This window comes from Octopus bimaculoides, chromosome 21, assembly GCF_046866305.1.
Source record: "Octopus bimaculoides isolate indiv1 chromosome 21, ASM4686630v1, whole genome shotgun sequence".
In the NCBI taxonomy this organism is placed as follows: Eukaryota; Metazoa; Mollusca; class Cephalopoda; order Octopoda; family Octopodidae; genus Octopus; species Octopus bimaculoides.
The window spans coordinates 39,331,574-39,357,013 of NC_142948.1; the positions used below are offsets into that span (position 1 = coordinate 39,331,574).

At 38.5% G+C, this 25,440-nt stretch overlaps 1 protein-coding gene and 1 long non-coding RNA gene across 2 annotated transcripts in view; one reads left to right on the plus strand and one right to left on the minus strand.

Annotated features, from left to right (window-relative positions):
• Nucleotides 1–8,082, minus strand: part of LOC106867297 (sushi, von Willebrand factor type A, EGF and pentraxin domain-containing protein 1) — a 57,483-nt gene extending 49,401 nt beyond the window's left edge. Inside the window, exon 1 of the mRNA XM_014912138.3 lies at nt 7,622–8,082. Coding sequence (XP_014767624.1) covers nt 7,622–7,697 — 76 coding nt within the window. The 5' untranslated portion in view covers nt 7,698–8,082. The remainder of the gene's footprint in view (nt 1–7,621) is intronic.
• Nucleotides 8,083–17,419: 9,337 nt separating this feature from the next.
• Nucleotides 17,420–25,440, plus strand: part of LOC106867299 (uncharacterized) — a 21,030-nt gene continuing 13,009 nt past the window's right edge. The window contains exon 1 of the long non-coding RNA XR_001409121.3: nt 17,420–17,556. This is a non-coding gene — a long non-coding RNA (uncharacterized LOC106867299). The remainder of the gene's footprint in view (nt 17,557–25,440) is intronic.

Below are 25,440 nucleotides of genomic sequence, written 5' to 3' on the forward strand. Positions count from 1 at the left end.
CACTAGAAATAAGGCATCAGTAGTGCTTTTACCTGGCACGAACCCAAACTGCATCTCATCTAAATTGATTCGCTCCCTAATTAGTTGGGCTATGACCCTCTCTGTAACTTTCATAACCTGATCTAACAGCTTGATGCCTCTGTAATTATTTGTATCTAAAGCGTCCCCTTTACCTTTGTAGCAGTTGACTATGATGCTGCTACACCAGTCATAGGGTATGACTCCTTCGTGTATCACCTGGTTCGTAATACGGGTGACTAGGCTATAGCCAACACTGCCAGATATTTTGAGCATCTCTGCAGTGATTCCTGATGGGCCGGGGGCTTTCCCGGTCTTCATACTCTTAATTGCTTTATCTACCCTGGTACTATCAACTCGGATAGCTGGTCCCTCTATTGGGTCGACATAAGGCAGGCTCTCTTTCTCCCATTCATTCTCTTTATTAAGCAATCTATCGTAGTGGCATCTCCAGACCTCTTTCTTTGCATCCTCATTTAATGCAAGCGTACCATCATCCAACATATACATACATATATATGTGTGTGAAAATATATATATATACATATATATATATATATATATACACATACATATCCATATATATATATATGTTTATATACATGTATACATATATATGTGCATATATATATATATTACTTTAGTTGGAGACAGGTGAGAGTTGGTGACAGGAAGGGCATCCGACCATAGAAAACTCTGCCTCAATGAATGCCATCAGGAATTCATTGAGGCAGAGTTTCCAAGCATGGAAAAGTGGACATCACAAGGATGATGATGATGTTAGTGGTGATGATTGTAATGATGAAGAGGATGATAAGAAAGAATAAGGATGATGTTTAGGATGAGCAAACTTTTTTTAAAGTTGGTATTTGCCAAAATATTCTGAAACCATTTACAAAACTGCACAAGAGAAATGTTAAAGAATCTGCTTAAAGAAATACTCACAAAGGCATTTGAGAATTGGAGTGCATCTGCAGGAAATTGTGTGAAGGAGCATATTTATAAGTTGACAAAGATGTCACATTAACAGCTGATTCTTGGGACCATTTTATGAGAGGAATTTTACTTGTAGGAGGACCAACCATCAGTATGTTTATCAACAAAGTCAGCTTCATACTTATGTATATATATATTATCTTACGCTTGTTTCAGCCATTGGGCTATGGCCTTGCTGGAGCACTCGCTCAAAGGGTTTAAATCAAACAAACTGACCCCAGTAATTATTATTTTTAAGCTTAGTACTTATTTTATCATGAAGATGTGTGACCTAGTGGTTAGGGTGTTGCACTCCTGATTGCTAGATCATGGGTTCGATTCCTGGACTGAGCGACACATTGTATTCCTGAATAAGACACTTCATGTGACGTTGCCCTGCAGGTGGGGGAGTGGCAAGATCATTGGTGCATCAACAGAAATGCTTTACAATATATCTTCTGGCTCTCTACATTCTGAGTTCAAATCCCACCTGCCTGGAGAAGATAATGGGAAACCACTCCAGAATTCATTCCAAGTCTAGCCATGGATGACCGAAGTTCCAGTAATCTACTTAAGCAGCAGGGGACAGTTCAGGTCCTGCCAGGTTGTGTATGGAGAATGTTCACATGTACAAGGGCAGGTCACCACTAGACTTGAATTATTCTATCAGTCTCTGATGTCAAACCACTAAGTTATGGGGATGTAAACAAACCAACACCAGTAGTCAAGCAGTGATGGGGACACACCCACACTTTTGACTGCATCTATTTTGTTTCTGTGCAGTTCATTTTAAAGCCTATTGCTGAGCCAGGGGTGTCCAGCTTTCTCAGTATGGCCTGCAACTGATGTTAGTTTCAATGAGTACAATGTCATCAGTTAATTAGAGAGGTGTGTTAGTAGCTAGCTGTTAATGTTCATGCTGCCTTTCCAGTCAATGTCTCTAATGACTGTTTCTAGACATGCAGAGGTGGTATCTCCTTGTAAGATTTGCTTCTAAATTGGAAATCTTGTGGGTGGTGATACCAGAGAAGGACATCTGAAAAAAAAAAAAAAAAGGTGGTGCACCCAGAGTTTGCATTACTGAGCAGTTTTAGTGCATTGCTTTTCCCATTGAATTTCCAGAAATTTCAGCTCTGTGTTCATCTTGAAACTATCAAAGGTCCTCTCACAAGTGCCAAATGCAAGGCACAGGGGGCAGCTTGTATTCTTTCACTTATTCTATAAGCTGCGTTAGAGTGAATATGAGATCTGCCACAGTGAAGCTCTTACGGAAAACTGCTTGCTCCTTCGGCCTTTGGTCATCAAAATGTTTTGATAGTCTGATGACTATGAGCTTTGTAAACTTCTTGTAGAGGTGAGACAAGAGGTATACAGGGAAGAGAACTTCTTAAATCTTCTTCATTGCCTTTCTTATGAAGCAAGATAATATTTGATTCTGTCGACACACACACACACACACGCAAAAAGATAAATGAATAAAAAGTAAATAAACGAAAAATTGTCCCCCAGCTGAAGAAAGCAGATAAAACTCCAGGAAAAGACAGCATAACAAGAAAAATGCTAAGGAGTGGAGGAGAAGCAATGAAGAAAAATCCTTGTTCTATATTCACATCATTATCTGAAAGAGAGGAATGCCCTAGTATAAATATACATACATACATATGTGTGTGAGTGTGTGGTTGCTGACCACCAGAAGTACACCACATGTATGTATATATATATATATATATATATATGCACACATATATATACATATATATATATATATATATATATATATATATATATATATATACACACACACACATAGAAGAACACAAACGCTTATGCACCCCACCCCACAGAGCACACACGAACAAATGCACATGGACACACAAACACGCACACATACATGCAGTCAGTTCATCCCCCCCACACACACACACTCACACACACAAATGCACACAGAGACAAAAGTGCATCAATATTTGTTTCCTTAGATTTTTTTTTTTTTACAATATATTGTTTGGAATTTTCTGCTAAAAAGTAGACAAAAAACAAAAAGGAACCCCATCAGAAATAAATGAATTTCTGAAACTGGCAGGGATGGGAGGGATGACACGATTTTATGGGAAGGATCAGTTGATTATATTGATCACGGTCCTTCAATTAACAGCCTTCCCCAACACCAAGACCAACACTACTGAAAAGACAGACAAAAACACAATTGGCCCCAGTGGGGTTTGAACTGAGAACATTAAGGGATGCAATAAAATATTTCAAAGCATTTTTGTTCATCGATCTATTGATTTTGATGACACTCGGATAATGATAATAATAATAATAATAAATAATAATAATCCTTTCTACTGGAAGCACAAGGCCTCAAATTTGGGAGAAGGGACTGAATCGATTTCATTGACCTCAGTGTATAACTGGTACTTATTTAATCGACCCCAAAAAGATGAAAGGCAAAGTCAACCTTAGCAGACTTTGAACTCAAAACATAGTGGCAGACAAAATACTGCTAAGAATTTTGCCTGATGTGCCAACGATTCTGCCAGTTCACCACTTTCATAATGATGATGATGATGATGATGATTTCAAATTTTGGCACAAGGCCAGCAATTTCAGGGGAGAGGGTAAGTCAGTTATATCAACCTCCCACCCCACCCCAATGCTCAACGGGTATTTATTTAATCGACCTTGAAAAGATAAAAGGCAAAGTTGACCTTGGCAGAATTTGAACTCAGTAAAGTCACACACTTTGTCCAGCATGCTAACAGTACTGCTAGCTCACTGCCAAAAAGTGAAAGGCAAAGCTGACCTAAGCAGGTTTTGAACTCTGAACATAGTGGTTAAGTTAGGTCAGTTATGGGGTCATGTACCATTGCAGGTTAGGTCAGTTATGGGGCCATGTGCCATTGCAGTGCGTTGCTGCATCCATCATTTGTCAGTATTTTCTTGGGTTGCCCCCAATCAGCCCTCCAGTGTTCCAGTCCCCATCTCTGCAGAATACTTCCTCGTCCACTATGACCATATGACATGGCTGACCAACACAAGGTGTCACCCCAGCTGGATCCTCAAAGAAGAGAACATGATACACAGTATCCAACTCGGGAAACTGAGCAACTTATCTAAGGTGACACTGCTGAGTCATACAAGTAACAAGATACATCACAGTTTCTGGGCAGAGTCGTTGGTTGGATATGGAATCCCACCAATGGTAAGCCATAATCCTACAAAGAGTCCTGGCACCAAAGGGGATCAGGCAGCTCCTAAGGGTCCCAGATAGTGTCCAAGTCTTGCAACTACAGAGAAAGATAGGGAGGAGAGGATCAGAGACCTGAAGATATGAACCTTTGTCTTCTTGCTCAGATATTGGCAGTGCCAAACCCCTCGTCCAAGGAGTTCACAACTACATTAGCATGTCTAAGTCTTTTTAAGACTTCAAACTCACAGCTAGTGTTGCTATGGATTGCTGAGGTAAGTGATGAAGCAGTCAACAACTCTGATATTCTCACCTGAAACAAAGACACGAAGTGGAGTCACCCAGAAAGCAACGAAAGACTGGATTTTTGTCTTGACCCAAGAAACTCTAAGGTTAAGTGGTTCTATTTCCTCACTCTGTGGAAGGAAAGCATTTCTTAAGACATCTAGAGGACATAGGCTTGGGAACAGGGGATGCAGCACCCTCACAAAATTTTTGGTGGGAGCTGGGGTAATGGAAACACTCTAACCATCCTCCTGAAAATCTTCATTGCCAAAACAAACAGAGAAACATTTTTAGACGGATTTGAAACATTACTTTTCCATTATTGGGTTTATCTGATTGGATTGTTGTACAAATATAATAATAATAATCCTTTCTGCTAAAGGGACACAACCTGAAATTTTGGAGGAGTTGGGGACTAGTCAACTACATCGATCCCTGTGTTTCAATAGTACTTAATTTATCAACCCCAAAAAGATGAAAGGTGAAGTCAACCCTAGCAGAATTTGAACTCAGAACGTAAAGACGAATGAAATACCACTAAGCATTTCACCCGGCATGCTAACGTTTCTGCCAGCTCACCTCCTTTGCCACTTTAAACAGTAATAATAATAATAATGAGTATTATACTAGTTGTTTGTTTTGATATTAAGATTGGAAAAAATCGCCCCTGTTTCTAATAAATGTTGGACCTGGGTTTGCACCCCACCTAAACAAATTTTGTTCCTGTGCTTATGATACTGCGAACATTTTCTTCTGCCACTCAAACAATCCTACCAGCTCACTAAGTTTTGAATTTAGAGATAAGGCTAGCAACTTTGAGGGGAGGCGGTTAATTAATACTGTAAACTTCAGTATTGGGCTGGAATTTATTTCATTGATAAAGGCAAAGTTGACCTCAGCATGATTTGAAATCAGAACATGTGCTGCATGCTCTGATGAATCTGCCAAATGGTTATTACTGATAAGTTCTAAGTGTCAGGTACAGGTTAGTCAATGACTTTGACACCAGACCCCAGTATGTGGTTGGTACTGTATTATATTGCCTTCTCCATGGATATAAGACAAAGATGTCTTTGATGGGATTAGAAGCTGAAAAAGGATTAACAATTTAACTTAGGTTGACAAATAGACTTGGATTAACAATTAGACTTTGTAGAAACTAGTATAACTTGGTGTTCTGGGTGTGTATGGAGGGTGGGGAGTGCAGAAGTGATTGAGATCGGATAAGTGGGGGAAACCAGTGGCTTGGAAGCTGCAGCCTTAGTTGCCGAAAATCATCTTAGTTTCACTGTCACTTTCACATTGACATTAAATACACACACATGTATGTACATAATCACCCAACCACATGCATACATGCAAGAATACATACATATACATACATACATACATATGAAAGTTCAGGATTCAAGTGAATCAGGCCCCTAAATTGTAAAGCACCAAGTTAAGGTCAAAGAAATAGCAATTGTGTATGAAACAACATTCGAGAAACATACATACATACCGAAGTACAGACGGATTAATATTTCAGTTGTATATACACTCACTAATGTTTGATTGGACATACCTTGAGTCTCAAGGCTGTACCTGGGAATACACACTGCACCAATTGTACTGCACTTAATGGACTCCAGATCCATGCTAGTTGCAGGTTCCGAATAAGGTGAGTAATAAGCAAATGATTGCAGATGGATTGTGGTTCACTCACAACACCTGTTTCTAATGAGTTTTTTTTTTTTATTGAAGAATAGAGTTTTTAATTCGTGTGGAAAAAAAAACAAAAAAGAAAACATTTTCATCAGGTGAATATACATGAATTAAACATTAAAAAAAATATTCCAAGAATCAACATTATGTGCCCCTTCATGATTTCCTGGTTAGAGCCAGGGAATCCTTTTTAAAATGTTTAACTTGTGTATATTCACCTGATGAAAACACCTTTTTTCACATGATGTAATAGCTCTCTTCATCGATAGAAAAAACTCATTTGAAACAGCTGTAGTGAATTTACCACAATCTATCTGTTGTCATTTGTTTATATGTGTATATATGTATATAGATAGATATATAGATAGATAGATAGATATATAATCCAAAGGAAAAGACAACGAAAGAGTAAATCACATCTTCAATGAGCAGTTAGAGTTGTTTCTGTTTTGAACGTGAATTCACACAAAAGTTCCATGTGGAAAGTTAGAGAATATTTGCAGTTATTTAAAGACTGGGCTGATACTTGTCATAAATTCATCAAAGGTATGCACTTACATCCAGAACCTTAATACATATATTTATATATATACACACATTTATCATATACATACACACATGATCTATACATTCATACAGTTTACATTGACAAATATGATCTACATACATGAATGGGGTATATACACATAAAAGTTCTATTAATACAAATGACGTAAATATAGATATATCTGTAATTTTCATACATTTCGAGTTCATATATACATGTGTGAGTGTGTATGTATATATATGTATTTATATGTGTGCTTGTTTATATGTATGTATGTTTATATCTATGTATATATATATGTTTATATTGTATATATATATATATATATACATACATACACACATACGTTTATATGTATTCATATATATATATATATATATATATTATATATAAATACACACACACTCACACAGAGAGGCATATAAATACATGTATGATAAATACATACACATATACATGCATATATATGTAAATATATATATACACACACACATATATATATATGCATATACATATATACGTTTGTATGTATATGTATGTATGTATGTGTGCGTACATATATATTATGTATAACTGTTTATATACATACACGTGGTGGACTTCACAGATTATGTATATGCATATATACATACATACACACAACGCTGTTTGTGGGTGTCTACGAGTGAATATGTGTGTGTATACACGAATAGGTGAAGAATCAAAAGAAAGAGAATTCAACACGTGTCTTTTGAGGTTCACTATATAAATACACACACGCACACACACACATGCAATGTATATGTAGGAAAGAGATACGATTCACACGCGCGCAAACACATTAAAACACGAGATATAAGTAAGAATAAGAATATATAGAGAATAATATTAATAAGGAATGACTAGATTGAGTAACCTACCTTCCAAGAGTGGCACCCATAGTAAAATAATACCAGAGATTAATGGTAAAGCATAACATCGGAACCGTACTGCCATTTCTTCACTTGTCAAATTGGAGTTTGTTGATGTTGCTGTTGGTGGTGAAGATGCTGGCGGTAGTGGCGATGTATTTGGGGTCGTAGTGAGAGTGTGGCGATGGGGTTGGGGTTGGAGTTGGCTTGCAGGCTTGTTGGCTGGCTGAATGGTAAGTGTGAATATATAAATGTTATGTATGTGTTGTGTGTGTGTATGTATGTATATATATATATGTATGTGTGTATATATATATATATATATACACACACATATATATATACGTGTGTGTGTGTATGTACGTATGTATGTTATGTATGTATGTGCGTATGTAAGTTGAAGGTAGTGGGCGGCGGGGTGTGGCTGGGAAGCCGGTTGGCTATAAATTCTTGTGTTGCAATAAAAGATGTTAAATATTCTTAATGCTGTTGTTGTTGTTGTTGTTCAGTCCGTCGAGTCAGCCGTGACTCTGCAGGCAGAGGATCAACGACGCTCCAACCATGACCAATTAATTCCTTATTATTATCATTTTTTTTTGCGGTAAATTTGGCTGCTATTTTTAGCACGTCGAGGCTCCTTTGCTGAGTCGCGGATGTTGTCGATGTGGTGATGACGATAAGGATGGTGATGGTGGTGGCAAATGATGCTGATGATAATGGTGAATGTGTTGGTAGTGATGTAGTTTGGCGTATACGTGGAGTTGGTAGTGTTGGTCGTGGTGGTGGATTTCGGGTTTGTTGTAGTACTGGTTGTAGTAGTAGCGTTGATGTATTTGGGGGGGGGGGGGGGGTTAAAAGTGCTGCTGGGCTGGTGTGTATGCGTGTGTGAGTCTATTCGTATGTGTGTGTGTGTGTGTGTGTGTGCGGTTGGTTTAAATAAGAGTGAAAGGGGGTGGAGTGGCGGTGGGTGTTTCTCTTATAACTTATAGTTGTTGTTATTGTTGTTGTTTTAGGAGCGATGATTGTGATGATGATGGAAGTGGTCTGGTTGGTTTTGTACCCGATAAATAATAATAATGTTTTTCTAAAGCTGTTTTCGTTACCATTTTATTATTATTATTATTATTATTATTGCTATCGTTGTTGTTCTCTGATCACAAGTGCATTATATTAATCGTAATGTGAAGTTTGGTCCCTCTTTTTTCCCCTTCATTCTTTTTTTTATTCCTTTCAAAAAAATATTTACGTTATGAAACAATATGCTTGTCCAAACACACCAATATAACATTAATAATAACAGCAACAACAATAATTTCTATACAAGCAGTAATCTGTTCCTATTCCCTTTTTTTTATCGTTCCTCTACAAGAGAACGGTTAACATGGGCTCGTCCCCCCACCACCACCCTTCATTCTCTCTCTCTCTCTACTTTTCTCTTGCTCATTTTCTTTCTTTCTCTCTCTTTCACACATTCATTGATTCAATCTCTCTCCGTACACACACACACACACACACACACACACACATCTGTGTCTGTTTCTCCAGTTGTTTTCCTCTCTCCCGCCTTTTTTTCTTTTTTGCGACTTTCGGCTCTTTACCAGTGAGTACAATGTTACCGTTTTGGGGCCACAAGGAATCGAAAGACACGCGCACAGGAGACGTGGATCAGAAAAGCTGGCTGGCGGCAAGCAGCGGTTAAAAGAAGAATTACAAGAAGAAGAAGAATAAGGAAAATAAAAGACGGCAGTGATGAAAAGGGTAAAAAAAGAAAGAAAGAAAGAAAAAACAAATAAAAAACGTGACACTAACTAGAAACATGAAAAGAAAGAAAGAAAGATAGATAGAGCGCTAGAGATTGATATATATATATATATATATCAATCTCTAGCGCTCTATCTATCTTGATATATATATATATATATATATATATATATATATATATATATATATATATATATATATATATATATATATAGAGAGAGAGAGAGAGAGAGAGAGAGAGACAGACAGACAGACAGAGCAAAGCTATAGTATAGATTGAGAATTAGCTAGATATATGGATAGATAAAGCTAGAAATGGATATATAGATATATACATACATATAGATAGAGAGAGAAAGAAAGAGAGAGGGAGAATAAAAGAAAGAAAATTGAGAAATCAAGAAAAAGAAAGGAAAAGAGATAACGACGGGGAACATGTAGCGCCTGCGGATATACGGTGGTGGTGAGGGCGATGGCAGAGGCTGTAATGGTGGTGGCGGTGGTGGGGGGTGAAGGAAGAGGAAGAGTTAATGTTAAATTATATATCAACAAGTTGGCTTCCGTTCAAGTTCTTTAAAAATCCTTCAAACTCTTTTTACTTAAATATTAATTGGAAGGTTGCAAGTTTAAATTGACTCTGACTGCTGTCTCTCTCCCCCTCTCTCTCTTTCTCTCTCTCTATTTCTTCTCATTTCTGTCTTCGCCTCTATTTTTGATATTTTCTTTTTCTTGTTATTGCTGCTATTATTATTATTGGTAATAATTCCGGTATATCCCACGGTCTGCATTTAATTACACACGCGTACACACACACGCGTACACGCACACACACGCACACACACACACACACGTAGTCGCAAATACATACACGTGTGTGTATGAGTATATGATGTGTGTGTGTGGGCGCGAGCTTTTGTATGTGTGTATGGACATGTCTGCTGCTTGTGCGGGGTTTTTTCCCTTCTTTCCCCTTTCTCATCATCGCTTTCTTTGGTTACCAAAAGAAAGGAGGGGAAGCAGAAAAGAAAAAGAGATGAAGAAAAAGGAAAAAAAGAAACAAACAATCCAGCAAATTTCTTGTCTGTCCGGAAAAAGTTATTTTCCGACTAGAGAGGGGGGGAGAAGAGGGGGGGAGAAGAGGGGGGAAGGAAGCAGGAAGAAAAGAACGAAGAGGAAAAGAAAGAAGAAGAAAATGGTGAAGAAGGATGCGAAGAATTACCGAAATGGCTGGCCAAAAAGATGACCAACAGGGATTTGGAGTCTAATTTACACACACACACTTTACGAAACTTAATAAACACCACGAACCTCGTGTTGATGGCTGTGTTAGTGATGATGATGATAATAATGGTGATGATGACGACGATGATGATGGCGATGATGATGATGATGATGGTGGTGGTGGTTGAGGTGAGTGTAGAAGCAGTGGTTGCGGTGGAACAGGTGTGGGTCGTGATGAGATCGTAGAAGTGATGAAAATTGTGGTGGTTGTGATGATGGTGATGGAGGTGGTGAAGGTGGTGGTGGTGATTGTGAAACGTGTTGATAGTTATTTACCCCTCCCCCCTCCAAATCAACCCTGACCTAGCACACTTTTCATCAAAATCATTCCAGCTATGACCATCCTGTCTTAATCGTATATATTCCGGAAACATCTGGGATCCAGGATCCAACGACATTATGCGACGTGCTGTTTTCTAAGACTACAGGGTCTGATGCGCAATTTGAGGGAGGTTTAGCTTCTATTTCTAGCCGGTTGAAGAATATCCCGTAGAGGCTCCATCGCTGGTGGCAAACGATGTGATGGTGGTGGTGGTGGTGGTGGTGGTGGTTGCGGTAGAGTCCCCATCTTCTACACCCACCCACACAACCACACATGCACATGCACGTACACACACACACACACACACAGCCTTCACTTGTCAGCAACGCGTTAACATTAACAGGGAAACGTGTTGCTTAGGAGAGTGGTGGGGGTGGGGGACGTGATGGGAGGGTGGGGAAGAAGACTGTAAGGGGAGGGGAAGGGATTTAAATTGATCATTTGTACCGGAAGAAAACTACTCGACCAACTTCTTTTACAACCTTATATTTTGTGGATGTGTGTGTATGTGTGCGTGCGTGTAGTATACTTGGTGTGTGTCTGCAGTGTTTCAGATATTCAGAAAGAAATGAAAGAAATGGGGGTGGATTATAATCATTTAAGGTGAAAGATATAACTTGGAATTTCATGGTTCATGTCTCACGTGTGGAGTCTTCAGCAATTTGTCGGAACGGAATTCAGAGAGAAGAGTTAAACTACAAGCAAGAAACAACACACACACACACACACACATATATATATATGTATGTATGTATGTATGTATGTATGTATGTATGTATGTATCCATGCATGCTTATATATATATATAAGCATGCATGGATACATACATACATACATACATGCATACACACAGACAGACATATAGATAGATAGATAGATAGATAGATAGATAGATATCATCATCATCATCATCTCAATATCATTTAACACCTGTTTCCCATACTGTTGTAGACTGGACGGTTTAACAGGACCCAGCAAGCCGCAGGACTGCGTCGAGCTCCAGTATCAGCTTTGGCGTGGATTCTACAGCGCGTGTGATGTGCTTCTATATTATGTGTGCAAATGCATGTTCGTACACACACACACACACACACACACACACACACACACACACACACACACAGAGACACACACATATATATCAATACGTAAATTCCAACTTGCCGCCAATGATACCATGATACTTAAAAACTTGCTAAATAACATTAGTAAGCGCATTGCCAACTTATTCTGTGATGAGGAATTGCTTAACCGTGTAACTCGTTATGTCAACTATGCATTAAAAACACTGGCTCTAAAGATAGTATACATTATACACAAAACAACATTTATATATATAAAAAAAAGAATGAGAGGGAACGAAACATTATATGGTATAATCTTGCTTGTAGCTTCAACGTTCATTCTAATGTTGCTAGACTTTCTCTGAACTTAATGAAGAATCCTTTCGTCACAGATATCAAAACCATAGGTAAGGTATTTAGGAAAAAATAACTTTATGGTGAACTACATTTGCATCAAAAACGTCGCTGCACCCGAAGCTGGTATAAATAGATGAAATCTTGTCCAGATACAGAAAAACTCCTTCTCTCTGTGTAATCATAACAACCTAAATATCTACTTTGTCAACGGTATGTCTTTTTAAACACTACTTTATTGAATTACGGTCACCTTCGCAAAATAATAAAACAAAAAGTTATGTACGGTTTACTGAAAATCTTTTGAAGAAGATTCACGCAATGCACATAAAAACTCATAAATTTCCTTCACTACTTCATTCCCCAAATGTATCTGGATATTGAAAGATGATATTAAAAAAAGAAAATTATCAATCCAGGTTCCAAAGCTACCAAAGACATTTTGCGTTGTATGCAGGGAAGCTATTACCGAAAGAACTGATCGGAAATGGCTTTCACGCAACCGGGAGAAGAAACTCGTCCTCACAGACTCTTCATGTTCTGGCCAATGAGTTCAGTTCAATGGGGTCCATTTGAACGGGCTCATCCACGTGGATTCATTTCAGATGGGATCAGTGGCGGCTCCTAGACAAAATTAATGGGGTTGCTGATTCAGAAAATGTTTAGCCGTTGTTTTAACATTTTGTAAAGGGAAGCAAACATTTAAAAAGAATATTTATACATAAATTTCATCGTTTCGCGTTTTAGCCACATGTTGGATAGTGTGTTTGATTTGTTCACTAAACACCGCCGCAATTTCCCCTTCGTTTTTCGAAAATCACCCCTAAATCACAAAATAAGGCGTGGGGAGAGAATCTACCCTATTTATCAAATGCTGGCAGCACCACTGAAGCTGGAAGTAGGATAATAATCTAATTCTACTCTTTATCACATTCGAGAATACGCAGTCAAAATGAAACAGCACCTTTGAACGGCGCTGCGTCGACGACCGTTCTGTCTCTCTCTAGCGTGAAGGATTATATAATGTACAAGAGTAATGAAAGAATTAAAGAAAAAAGGACCCATTATATTGAATGTTATCAATAATATCGAGTGGAAATAGGGGGTGCTGCAGTTCCGCAGTGCCTATACACGTGCCGCCACTGGATGGGATATTCTTAGAATTCCATCGCCCGTCACCTTCCAGTGATGGGTAAGGATGAATGAATTAATCTAGTTGAAACGATCCAACCGGGTACAGACAGCATTCACCCACACGTCGCAGATTCGACCGAAATGTTATGCAAGAGCTCGAGTGGAGAGTTCTACCACACCCATTGTATTCTCTTGATATTTCACTTTCAGATTATTACATTTTCCGGTCTCTCTCCAATAGTCTGGGAGGTGCTTCGTTCAACAACGGTAGGGAGCTGGAAACGTGGCCCAATAAATCTACATTGATTTTTACCATGAAGACATTGACAAGTTAGTGGAACGTTAGCAATAAGTCATCAACACAAACGTTTATTACTGACTCATTTGTTAAAATTGTAGATGAAAAATAAGGATTAAAATAAAGGGGGAAAATAAACGAATTCCTTTGACGACGTAATATATGACACACGCACATGTGTGTGTGTGTGTGAATGTGTAAATATACATTTGTTGAGGATTGCGCGAGTGTCCACGTGTGTGCGTGTGTGTAAGTATGTTACATAAGACACATGCAACGGGTGGCTGACTTTCTTTAAAGCTACTTTCTCATGTTTATCACAGAGATCGTGTTACCAGGAACTCTGTTGAAACAAGACGAAATCAGTGATTTATCAGGGGAATTGACGCATTGGTTTCTGTTCTGTGTTCTATAAATAACAGTAAATAGTCCCTCATAAAAACTGCTTAGACAATTAGATAGATACTGAATTCCCACAGTTTTAGAATTTTCAGTATCAAAATACGAATGCCTAGCTTCACTCACCATAACCAGATTCTTGTGGGCCCACGTTCGAACGTTTCCAGAGCCCCATGGAAGGGAAAGCATATATTTTGAGTGAAGTTGGTGCTTTCCAGACTGTGGTGTGAAAGAGTTTTCGTACAAAATCAAGCTGTTTCAGATGTGGAAGGAAACTAGAGAGAACAGTAAGCGAACCAGGAATATGTTATAAAGCTTGTTCTGTCGTTTATAATTTCTTGGGCTCAAACCAGGACAACGTTGATATGGTTAATGTAGTTTGGTGTCTTAACAAAAAATGAAAATAAATTACAATAGAAACGAGGGGTGACGGCAGTGAAATCTAATAATTTCATTATACAAGCACACCTCAACTTACGTCGGTAATTAGGTAAAGTGAGATAAACCTGTATTTAAAATAACATTAATAAAAAAAACATCATACATATAGTTGATTCAGGCACTGCTCCAGGAATTTTTCAAAGGGGGAGCACAAAGTCAGAAGGGAAAACAATTCCAGGAGAAAAGTGCGTAATAACATTATTTAGAAGGGCGCGCTTCTTTTCGTGAGGGGATCATGTGCCCCTCAGGCGCCCATCTTAAGTCCGCCCCTGTTTTTCACGGTTTCCAAACCTATTTCGCTACATATACTCTTACAGATGCAATCTTATTAATAAAGCATTACTCGTTCCAAATTGTCACCTGATTCTTTCTTGGCCAGTTCGATGGTCTGTGTGTGGACGTTCTCATCGTTTAAAGAATACGTCACAGCCTCGCAACTACGCGATCTAAACTACCATAGGGAGCCCATCTCAGTGGATATCGAACGCATTCTTGGGGGTATTTCGGTGTTAAAGCGAACAAACTTAATTGAACTTGACACCAAGAAAATACTGGAAACCGGGACTGTCCAGGATGAACAAGAACGTGTATGGTTGGGTAAATCTGCATAAAGCAGAGGTGTCAAACTCAATCGTAGAGGTGGTGGTGGTGGTGGGGTGCAAAACTCAAAGCACGCTTTAGGTCGCAGGCCGAACAGGGCAAACAATTATTGAACAGACTAAAACTTTTTGAACATGAACATGTATTGAAACAGATGGTATATAATTTTATTCCAAATATAAATTAACTTAAATTACTTAAAATATTTTGCCCTGCATTAAAATATCTCTTGTCGAAATTGTTAAAAATAAAGATAAGAACATGTCAAAGAAAAAAGAAAGAAAATATAAATAAAAAAAGGTGCTTTTTAGTGAAAACTGAAATAATAAATGAAAACTTTCAATATTCTTTCTGCAAAATTGTCCGAGCTGCCTGCCTTGGCATCGTTTCTTAGCAACGAGTTCTGAGACTCTCAGAATGGATTTCAGGTGTTCATTTGTGACGCTGTTTTGTTGTTGTTGTTATCTTCGTTACTGAGAACAGCCGCTCAAACAGATATGTGCTTCCAAACAAAGACAGTGTTCGAGCTGCATGTATACAGAGCTGGGGCATTATTACTTCAGGTATGAAGCGGGTGGACTGTGCGGGGCCCCCACAGATTCGTATTTTACTCTTAATGTCCCCTTACACTGCAATTCTATCAGCTCCATTTGATAGATAACTACTACAACTCAATGACGTCACGTGAAAATGATCCCCCGAAAGAACGATAAGGTGCACTGTAGGGGTTGGTAGATTTTGCGTCATCAGCGCTTCACAACCCGCGATTAGAGAATCGAAGGAGACGTTTCCCGGCATGCTTTGTTGCAGTTACAATTAAGACTCAAGTGATTGTAGTGCAGCCAGTGTTATGTAATATCATGGCATGGTTGCTTTAGCCACACACACTATGTATGTGTAGTTGTAACAAGAAGGCATGGCTGTTACTGAGGGCAGCAAAATACTCTATTTGCCGATGCCGCTATTTGGACAGATTTCATGCTGATATCAAAACGGTCTCGCGGGCCAGGAGTTTGACATGTCTGGCATAAAGCATTCAACATAAATTCCTCATTATTGAAGTTGGATCCATTAAGTATATTGATTATCTTCATAATTAACACGAACAGAGCATGGGGATTAAACTGTATCGAATCGTTAACGAAATTTAGAACGATGAACAGCCAAGGCACGAGACACAATAATATTTCTGCAAAATCAGGTCTCTTGTTTTAGTGGAAGTGTCATACGTTTTCTAAATAATGGATCAAAAGCAAAAACAGTAACTAGTACACAATCGATTTTCTTGCAACTGATAGTCCGGCACCTCCTTTAATCCGGGTCAATTATGAGGGGGCCTCATAATCACCGTGGCCGCCAGTCTTGTTCATTGCGCGACTGTTGGTGGTATTTGCACTTGATAGGGCAGTCAACCAAGATTTCGAGAGATCCTCTGTTTATTAGCTTCAACTTTTAGCTGTGGCTTCCACAGGAAAGACAACAGAGAGCATCAAATAGATCGTGGTGTTTTGGTACGTAAACTATGTGACACACGCACACACACACACACACACACACACACACACATGTATAAGTGGTGGCGGTGGTGGTGGGAATTTAGTAAACGGGGCAAAATGAGTAACTTTTGATTTCTCGTTGTTTCCACCCCACCTGTTTGAAATCATTGCATTGCAAGTATTGCATCATTATTTCGTACTCGTGCACCATCTTTAGGGGTAAAAATCGGTCAGCATAGTTTGGCGTTTTGTTTGGTGTTTCTTTATTGAAGTGTCCACACGCATAGGTTCTTTTATATGGATGTGCAATTTCCTGGTGGTATTCCTTATGTAGGATACGGCACCTTTTACTGCAGACTACTTCGTATATCACATCGGCCCTCGATCACGTTCCGATGTCGATGATGGGGCAGCTGGTTTATGTGCACCCCACGATACTGTTTGGGGTATTTTTCTTCAACAGGACCTTCTTTGGGGATGGACCGGTATGCAATCGGTGTGCACCATCTGCACAGAAGTGCCAAACCCAGGATTTTAAGGTTCCCTCAGTACCACCCAACGCAACAGGGGCAATCTCAGAATCACGGAGGCCCTTCTTATTAACAAATTAAGAGCAGCCATTAACGATAGGAAAGAACTACGCGAAGCAGAACAGTTGCACCAAGAATACCCGTCTGCGCATGTCACCTTCCTCCCCCGCCCCCGCACCTGAGCAACCATTGTTCCAACGATTTTTTCCAGTTGTTCCGGAAGAAGAAAAAGAATCCGAATTCGGAAATATAGAAAAATACAAGGTAAAACTGCAACTTTATTTTGTTTTCTTTTCCTTGTGTAGTTTATTTTGTAAGTTCTTGCATTGTTCCGGCCTTACACAACAGTCTCTTTATACATACGTACATCGATATATATCAAAGTAAAATTGGAAGGTAACGCACGTGTGAAAATATGTGGGGAAGAGGATTTCAAAATGCAGAGGTCTTTTAAAGATGTTTGTCTTGATTGGTTTCCCTTTTTTTAAAACAAGATTTTCAAAAGTAAAGTGCAAGGCTTTCTCTTTAACAATGTTTACTAGACTGGAGATGACTAAAGACTGGTCATTCCTCTAAAATCGTTATAAACAATTATGATGTTTGATAAGCTTTTGACAAAGCGATACACGCTTTCTCCTATCAAATACTGTCTACAGATTCTTTCTGTATATATGCTTATAAATAATTACGATTTCTGATGAACTTATAAACAATTATCAACTTATTTTACTGACTATTTTGAACTCTTTTACGTAAACTGTTTAAACACAAAGCCTCACTTAACATTTTCTTATCATCGTCAAAGACTCTATCACTGTATTTTAATAGATCTATGTTAACTAATCTTTAATACCACAAAGGCTACACAAAGCCCTGCACTTCACTTTTGAAAATCCTTTTTTTAAGAAAAAGGTGTAACCAATCAAGACAATAAACATCTTTAAAAGACCTCTGCATTTTGAAATCCTCTTCTCTATATATACATGTATATATCCATGCTATCATGGAAAGCGGACGTTAAACGACGACGATGATGATGATGATGATATATATATATATATATATATATATATATATCAAAGACATGCAACATCACCAGCCAATATGAGATGGACATTTAAAGAAGGAGGAATAACTCCCCCCCCCCAATCTTGTGTTCCTTATCATTTGCAGCCCCCCCCCCCCCAACATGTAAAGAAAACTCTGTTGTCTCATTGATTTCTCCTCTTTCAACTTTTTCCCTGAAGAAGGACTGTGTCCAAAATGTTACATTTCCCACTCCGCATGGCAAGTTTACAGTACCCTTTTTATTGATTTCATTACATATTGATAGATATATATTCTAGTGGGACTCCTGGAAATTCCATGGAATGGAAAAAATTAAGAGGACCTATTTAAGAAAGAACGGATGATCTGCATTTATATAGCATTCATAGCTTAGCTTTCTTTAAATACTCTTGATGTTCATCCATATTCATCTCATCACGTCTCTGTCATGTGGTGTCTTTTTCCTGTTTCAATTACATCTTCTTGCTGTTCTTCTCTGATCAGTGCTCTATATCAGCACATCCTTTCTTGAGCAGCTTGCAACCATGTTTCCCGTTAATCCAGGGTTTAGGCTAAATTAACCCTTATAAACAAATATCATTTTTTTTAAACAAGCAGACAATAAATGATTTACATTTATGCACATGCCTCAAACAATGGTCATTTAAAAAAAAAATCAGTTCACTAAAAAAAATACTTTTCACTATCAACACACCACTGCTGTCTGCCTCTCTCTCTCTCTCTCTCTCAATATAACTGTTTCCCCTGTCCATTTTTCTCTACCTTTTCCTTCTGCTAACTTTTTAATCACATAATAAGTATTCCTTCTCCATTCTACCACACATCACTAACACTTCTCTCTCCCTCTTTTTCTCTCTCTCTCTCACTGTCACTCTACCTCTTATTCCACCTATTTAGCTAGCTAAGGTATAATGGGTGAATGAACAAGCAGATTATTGTATATATATATATATATATATATATATATATATATATAAAGTTGAGGAGGGTATTGGATTTAACCAAACCCAGGAGGATACAGGTAATACCGAGTAAGTGCTGTATACCGACTAGTTTGCCCCAATCGTTGTATGAACAGGATTGGGTATTATAAGTCGTGTATTAGCGTGTGTATATGTAAATATATGAAAACAAAAAGATAAAGAGAGCAATGGTAAGGTTGAAGAATTTTATGGATAGAGTCTTACAGCTGTTTCTGGGAAGATCCAGTACTTCCCTTCATCGGAGACAGAAAAAATAAAGTTATCTATTATTATATCCATAGGCGGATATTTTTAGTATGAAATGGTAAAGAGTGTGATGTGCTGAAAAAAGTACTGTACAATTTCAAGTACTGTTCTCTCTTTTTTCAGCACATCACACTCTTTACCACTTCATACTAAAAATATCCGCCTATGGATATAATAATAGATAACTTTATTTTTTCTGTCTCCGATGAAGGGAAGTACTGGATCTTCCCAGAAACAGCTGTAAGACTCTATCCATAAAATTCTTCAACCTTACTTTTGCTCTCTTTATCCTTTTGTTTTTATATATTTACACATATATATATATATATATATATATATATATATATATATATATGAGATAGTATGCGAGTGGATTGGTAGAGAGAAATTGAAAGGGCTGTTGTATGTGTGTATAAATACACACACACACTTGATGGTCTTCTTACAATTTCTGTCTACAAAATGCATACACGCAAACACGCACACATGATGACCTGACGTGTATATATTTACAAATGCTTACACAGTATTTACACATTCTTATCAACCATTCTGTATACAATTTCAAATGAACAGTTTACACCATGTTAAGGAAAATTATTGGCAAGAATTGGCTTCCATCTGTCTAAGTAGCGTAAAAGTGAAGGTGCGTAGATAATATTGCCTATGAATAGGGGGCTGAATGTCAAGGGTTAGTATCAATATTAATGTTAGAAGTTGGTGTCACAAGTAGTTAGGGTTAATAGCAGTTGTGGAGGGATTAAAGCAGAAATGTGTTATTCTTATAGAGGTAAATTACCCCATCACCCCAAATTTTGCTAATAGACAAAAGTGTATATACAGATATGTATATATACAGGGTGTGGTGAATAAATTGTCGTCTAAATTACGCAAAAATGAAAAGAACACTGACATCTCATTTTAACAGATATATTTACCAAAGTTACATTAAAATATCTTGAAATACTAAAGAGTAAATTTATTCATTAGAATTGCAATTGGCTTCAACCATGGCCTCCAGACGACTTTGGAATCTCCTGCAACTCTTCTGGATGGTCTCCTTGTTTAAGTTGGTGAATTCTGCCATAATCCTTGCTTTGGTTTCCCCTGGGTGCTGTTTCCCCTACCAATGGAGAATCTGTTTGTTAAAATTGTTTTGTTGATTAATGTTTTCTGTGTCCCACTGTCCTTTGCATATCATCTGAAATGATTTCCACAGCCCTTGTGGCCAATAAAGTATTATTATCATTATTATTATTATTCTTATTAATAAGGCAGTGACATGGCAGAATCATTAGCCCACCAGGCTTAACAGCATTTTGTCTGTCTTAACATTCTGAGTTCAAATTCTGCTGAGGTTGATTTTTGTCTGTTATCCTTTTTGATCAAATAAATACCAATTGAGCACTGGGATCGATAGAATCACCTTAACCCCTCCTGCAAAATTGCTAGTCTTGTTCCAAAATTTGAAACCATTACCGAGGCGGCGAGCTGGCAGAATTGTTGGCAAAATGCTTGGCAGTGTTTCGTCTGTCTTTATGTTTGGAGTTCAAATTCCACCAAGATCAAACACTGAAACAGTGAATCAACTTAACACCTCCCCTGAACTTACTGGCCTTGTGCCAAAATTCGAAACTGTTGTTGTTGTTGCTGCTGCTGATGATGATGATTAAGAAGAATTTAGTCAATTTATTCTGTAATTCTTTAATGCATATTTTGGTAAAAGTGTAAAACATGGCATCAAAGATTTTGGTCCCCATTTTCATTTGGAAGGAGAACTGAACTATTCCTTATATATCTGGGAAGACATTGCAATATGTCCTTCCTGCTTTCAAGGGAACAAGTGTGTAAGTCGAAGGAGATTTGACTACTGTTTCTAGCAGATTAAATTTCCATTAGTCACACACATAGGATCCTGTGTCTGCTGGTAAATATATCAAATGTATGTTCTATTGACTTTGGGGAATTATTCGTATCAGATCTCCATCATTTTTTATCATTATTGAGTAATTCTAGAAGTCATCATCTTTCGAAACCAGCAACCAATTTCTTTTTTTATGAAATTGCTACAACAGCTCTTCTCAAGCAGATACTGACGCAAATGTGTTTCCCTTTAATAGAGTACCTCCTCCCCACCTTTTTTTTTTGTTTGCTCCAGCTTAACATCATAGTTTCTTTTGTCTTTTACACAGAAGTTCATTGAGCCACTACGTGGTCGCTTGAGCTCCTAGAAACAGTAGTCAAATCTCACTTAGATCACACACAACTGTTATGACTATAAGAAAACTATTGTCCTAGATACAGCTAAACAACAACAACAACAACAATAAATAGAAAGAGAAGCCATGATGCTGTGTAGATGAAGTGTCCTTCATCTTTGATTTTCTTTATTGGAGCCTGTTGATGAAGGTTTGGAAAAACAGCAACAACATCAACCACCACAACAGTAACTGTAAGAGCTATGGCACAACTACATCCATAATTAAGTTTGTTAGAGAAGCCTCCTCTGTTCCTCCTTTGAAAATATTCACAGCATAAATGTCTCACTTCACTCAAGTTTCTATTGTTTGTCTGTTGGTTTGTTTATTTCATTATTAATAGCGAAGAGAAAAGGGAAGGGGGGAGAGAAACTGAGAAAAAGTGAAGGGCCTTAAGCAGAGAGAAAGGGGGACACGGAAATGAAGAGAGAGTGAAGCATAAATGTATTGTAGTAGAGAGGAAGAGAGTGAGGCATATAGCAAAGAGAGAGAGGGATGAGGTCTTATTTAGACTCATTCATTCATATCTGTAGCAGTCATCTCTTTATGGTGGTGAAAGCAATGTGCACCTAATGAGACAGCCGTACCCCTGCAGCAACCCCCCCAACACCTCCCTCTCTGTCTGTCTGTCACAGTCTCCCCCCTTGATGGGGTAAGGGTATGCCCTCCCTCTCTCCCTGCCGGGGGGTGGGGGGTCCGCTGTCTCTACTCCATATCATTGGATTTGTGTTCACCACGTGAGTGCTGCGACAACCAGCAACCCAGCTTTGTCACCCACTTGCAGTCACACCCGCTTTCTCTCTACTCCTTCCTTCAGACATTGGCCCCTTCCAAAAGCCTCCCAAACACCCATCCATCTCCCCCACCACCACCATCAGACACCAGACAGCTAACATGTGCGTTTGTGAGGCCCAACCTCTTTCACTGATACAACTCCTAAATAACAATGTCATTCATTTTGACTGTATACTCATCACCACCACCACCACTACTACTACTGCTGCTGCCATTGTTGCATATGTACATATATCAATATATCTGTGAACATATGTGTGTGTGTGTCTCACTTGCTTCAGTTGTTTCTCTACCAAATCTGCTCCCAAGACTTCGGCTGGTCTGAGACTTTCATAGAAGACACTGGCCCCAGGGGGGTTGCACAATGGGATGGATTGAAACCCAAACCATGCAGCTGAGAAGAAAACTCCTTTACCCTACAACCATGGCTTAAATGCCAAGTTCAAATCCTACCAAAGTCAACCTTGTCTTTGCCACATTCAGGGGTCAGTAAAACAAACTCCCAGCCGAGTTCTGAGGATGAAATAATATTTCTGTCATGATTCCCAGATGTGGATGGAATGGTAATCGAATAAGACTAAGAAAACTATTCCCTGTCTCCTGCCGAAATCTTGAATATTCTTATGTCAGAGACAGTTGTCAGTGTTATTAACCATCGTCATCATCATCATCAGCATTATCATGAAAATATTAAAAAAAGATTTCATTATTGTTTCTGTTTGAAAATAAAGGAATTGAGGATTGTAATGGTGATTACCGATTTCCAAAAATTTTCGTTTGAACCTCCAAGGCATTTCCCATCAATTTAAAGTATTCAGAGCCAAAAGAATTGGTGGGAGGGACGGGTATTTGAAAAATTCATAAATTTTTGAAATTTTTTTTTTTTTTTCAACGCAAAAGAAGTCTTCCATTAGTTTTAAGCATTTAGTGCAAGAAATTATTGGACAAAATTGGTCCAGAAGGAGGGGTGGGGAAGGAAGAGGGATTCATAAATTTTCCAAAATTATTTTTCATAAAACGATTCCTCCCATCATTTGGAAGAGTGTGGTGGGAAAATAATTTGAAAATTCTTTGTCAAAACGGAGAAAATCCAACTTATTAGGGTGTGCTATTCTGAAAATCCACTAAGGCATCGTATTGTGAAAATCATCCAGCAAAGATGAGATACTCAGCCAGTGGAACTCAGCCAGGAACTGGGGTAAAGCCAGAGGGGAGTGTACCAAAGCTCCCACTGTATTTACAGAATTGTGGTTGTGAGGAATATTTATGATTAATATGTATATAATTAATATTTATAATTAATATAAATGCCACTAATGCATGGCTGAGATCTCCATGTCTGACTTTGATTTTTAATGACCTTGGCAACATCCACAGTGGTCTTTCTATTACATGACTCAGCTACTTTACCATTATCTGTCTCCGAACTCGTATGTTTTTCTCCTCCAAGACAACAATATGGAAATTCTTCAGGTGTTTCTTAGACTTTTGTTGCAGTTTCTGCTTCTTCAGTTTCTCTCAAGTTGTGGATCTGTGGCTGTGATGATGATGATGATGGTGATGGTGATGGTGTTTGAGGTGGTGGTGGTGGTGGTAGGATAGCTATGGTGTTACTTGGAGATGGAATTGTAGTATTGATAGTAGTATGTGGTTAGTGATGCTGGTGGCTGGGATAATAGCAGTAACCAAGTGGAGATGATGGTAATGGTTGTTGTGGTGGTAGTTGTTGTAGGATACAGGTGGTGGTGGTGGTGGTGGTGGTTATGTATTTCAGTTTCTGCATTTTATTCTTCCCCCTCCTACCACCACCACCATATCCACCTCCCACTCCTGTAATTATGTAATTAGGCTAGAATTGTTAAGTAAAGGAAATCTAGTTAAGGCAAGAGGTCAAGACGTTTTTCAGGATGGAGGGTCACTTCTGGTGACGTCACAGAGTTGGCATCATGTCAGAGTTAATTAATGTTGAGAGACATGTGTGTGTGTAAGTGGGTGTTGTGAATGAGTGATTGTGTTTATGTCTGGAGTGGACATGTGTGTATGTGTGTGTGTGTGTGTGTGTGTGTGTGTGTGTGTGTGTGGAAGTAGGTTTATGAATGCACATGTGTGTATTTTTGTGTGTGTGTGTGTTTCTGTGAAAATGTGTGTGCTCATGAGTGTGTGTGTGTGTGTGTTTCATTGCATGTTTAAATTTGTGTTTTCTGTTTCTGTAAAAAAGTGATTTTGTGTATGTATGCGTATATAGTTGTCTGTGCATGTGTTTACAATGTGTATGTGTAAGTGTTGTGTTTGCTAATGTCCTTGAATGTGTTTATGTAATTGTGTATGTGTGTATATGTTTGTGTGTTTGTGATTACAAAAAAGGGATAAAAAAAAACCAAACAATATCAAGAAGACAAAGTATAAGACAGTGACCCCCCCCCCCCACAACTGGTATTGTTTTCGTTTTCATGTCCACCTTCCCAGGTTTGCATGGGTCCAGTGGAATCCATTGGGGTATGTTTTCTATGGCTGGATGCCCTTCCTGTCACCAACCCTCAGCTATTACCATGTTTGTGAGGATCAGGCAGAATTCAATGATTTGGATTCTCTACAGCTGGATGCCCTTCCTGCCACCAACCCTCACCTGTTTCTCCCCAACCAAGGTTATATTTTCTATTACACACCCAACAGTCCAGGCATGTTTTCATAAAGAACTGCAAACACGTATCAAGATATACTGATGATGATGATGATGATGATGGCTGTGGTGGGGGTGGGGTGATGATGATGACAGTAGCAGTGGCGATTATTATGAT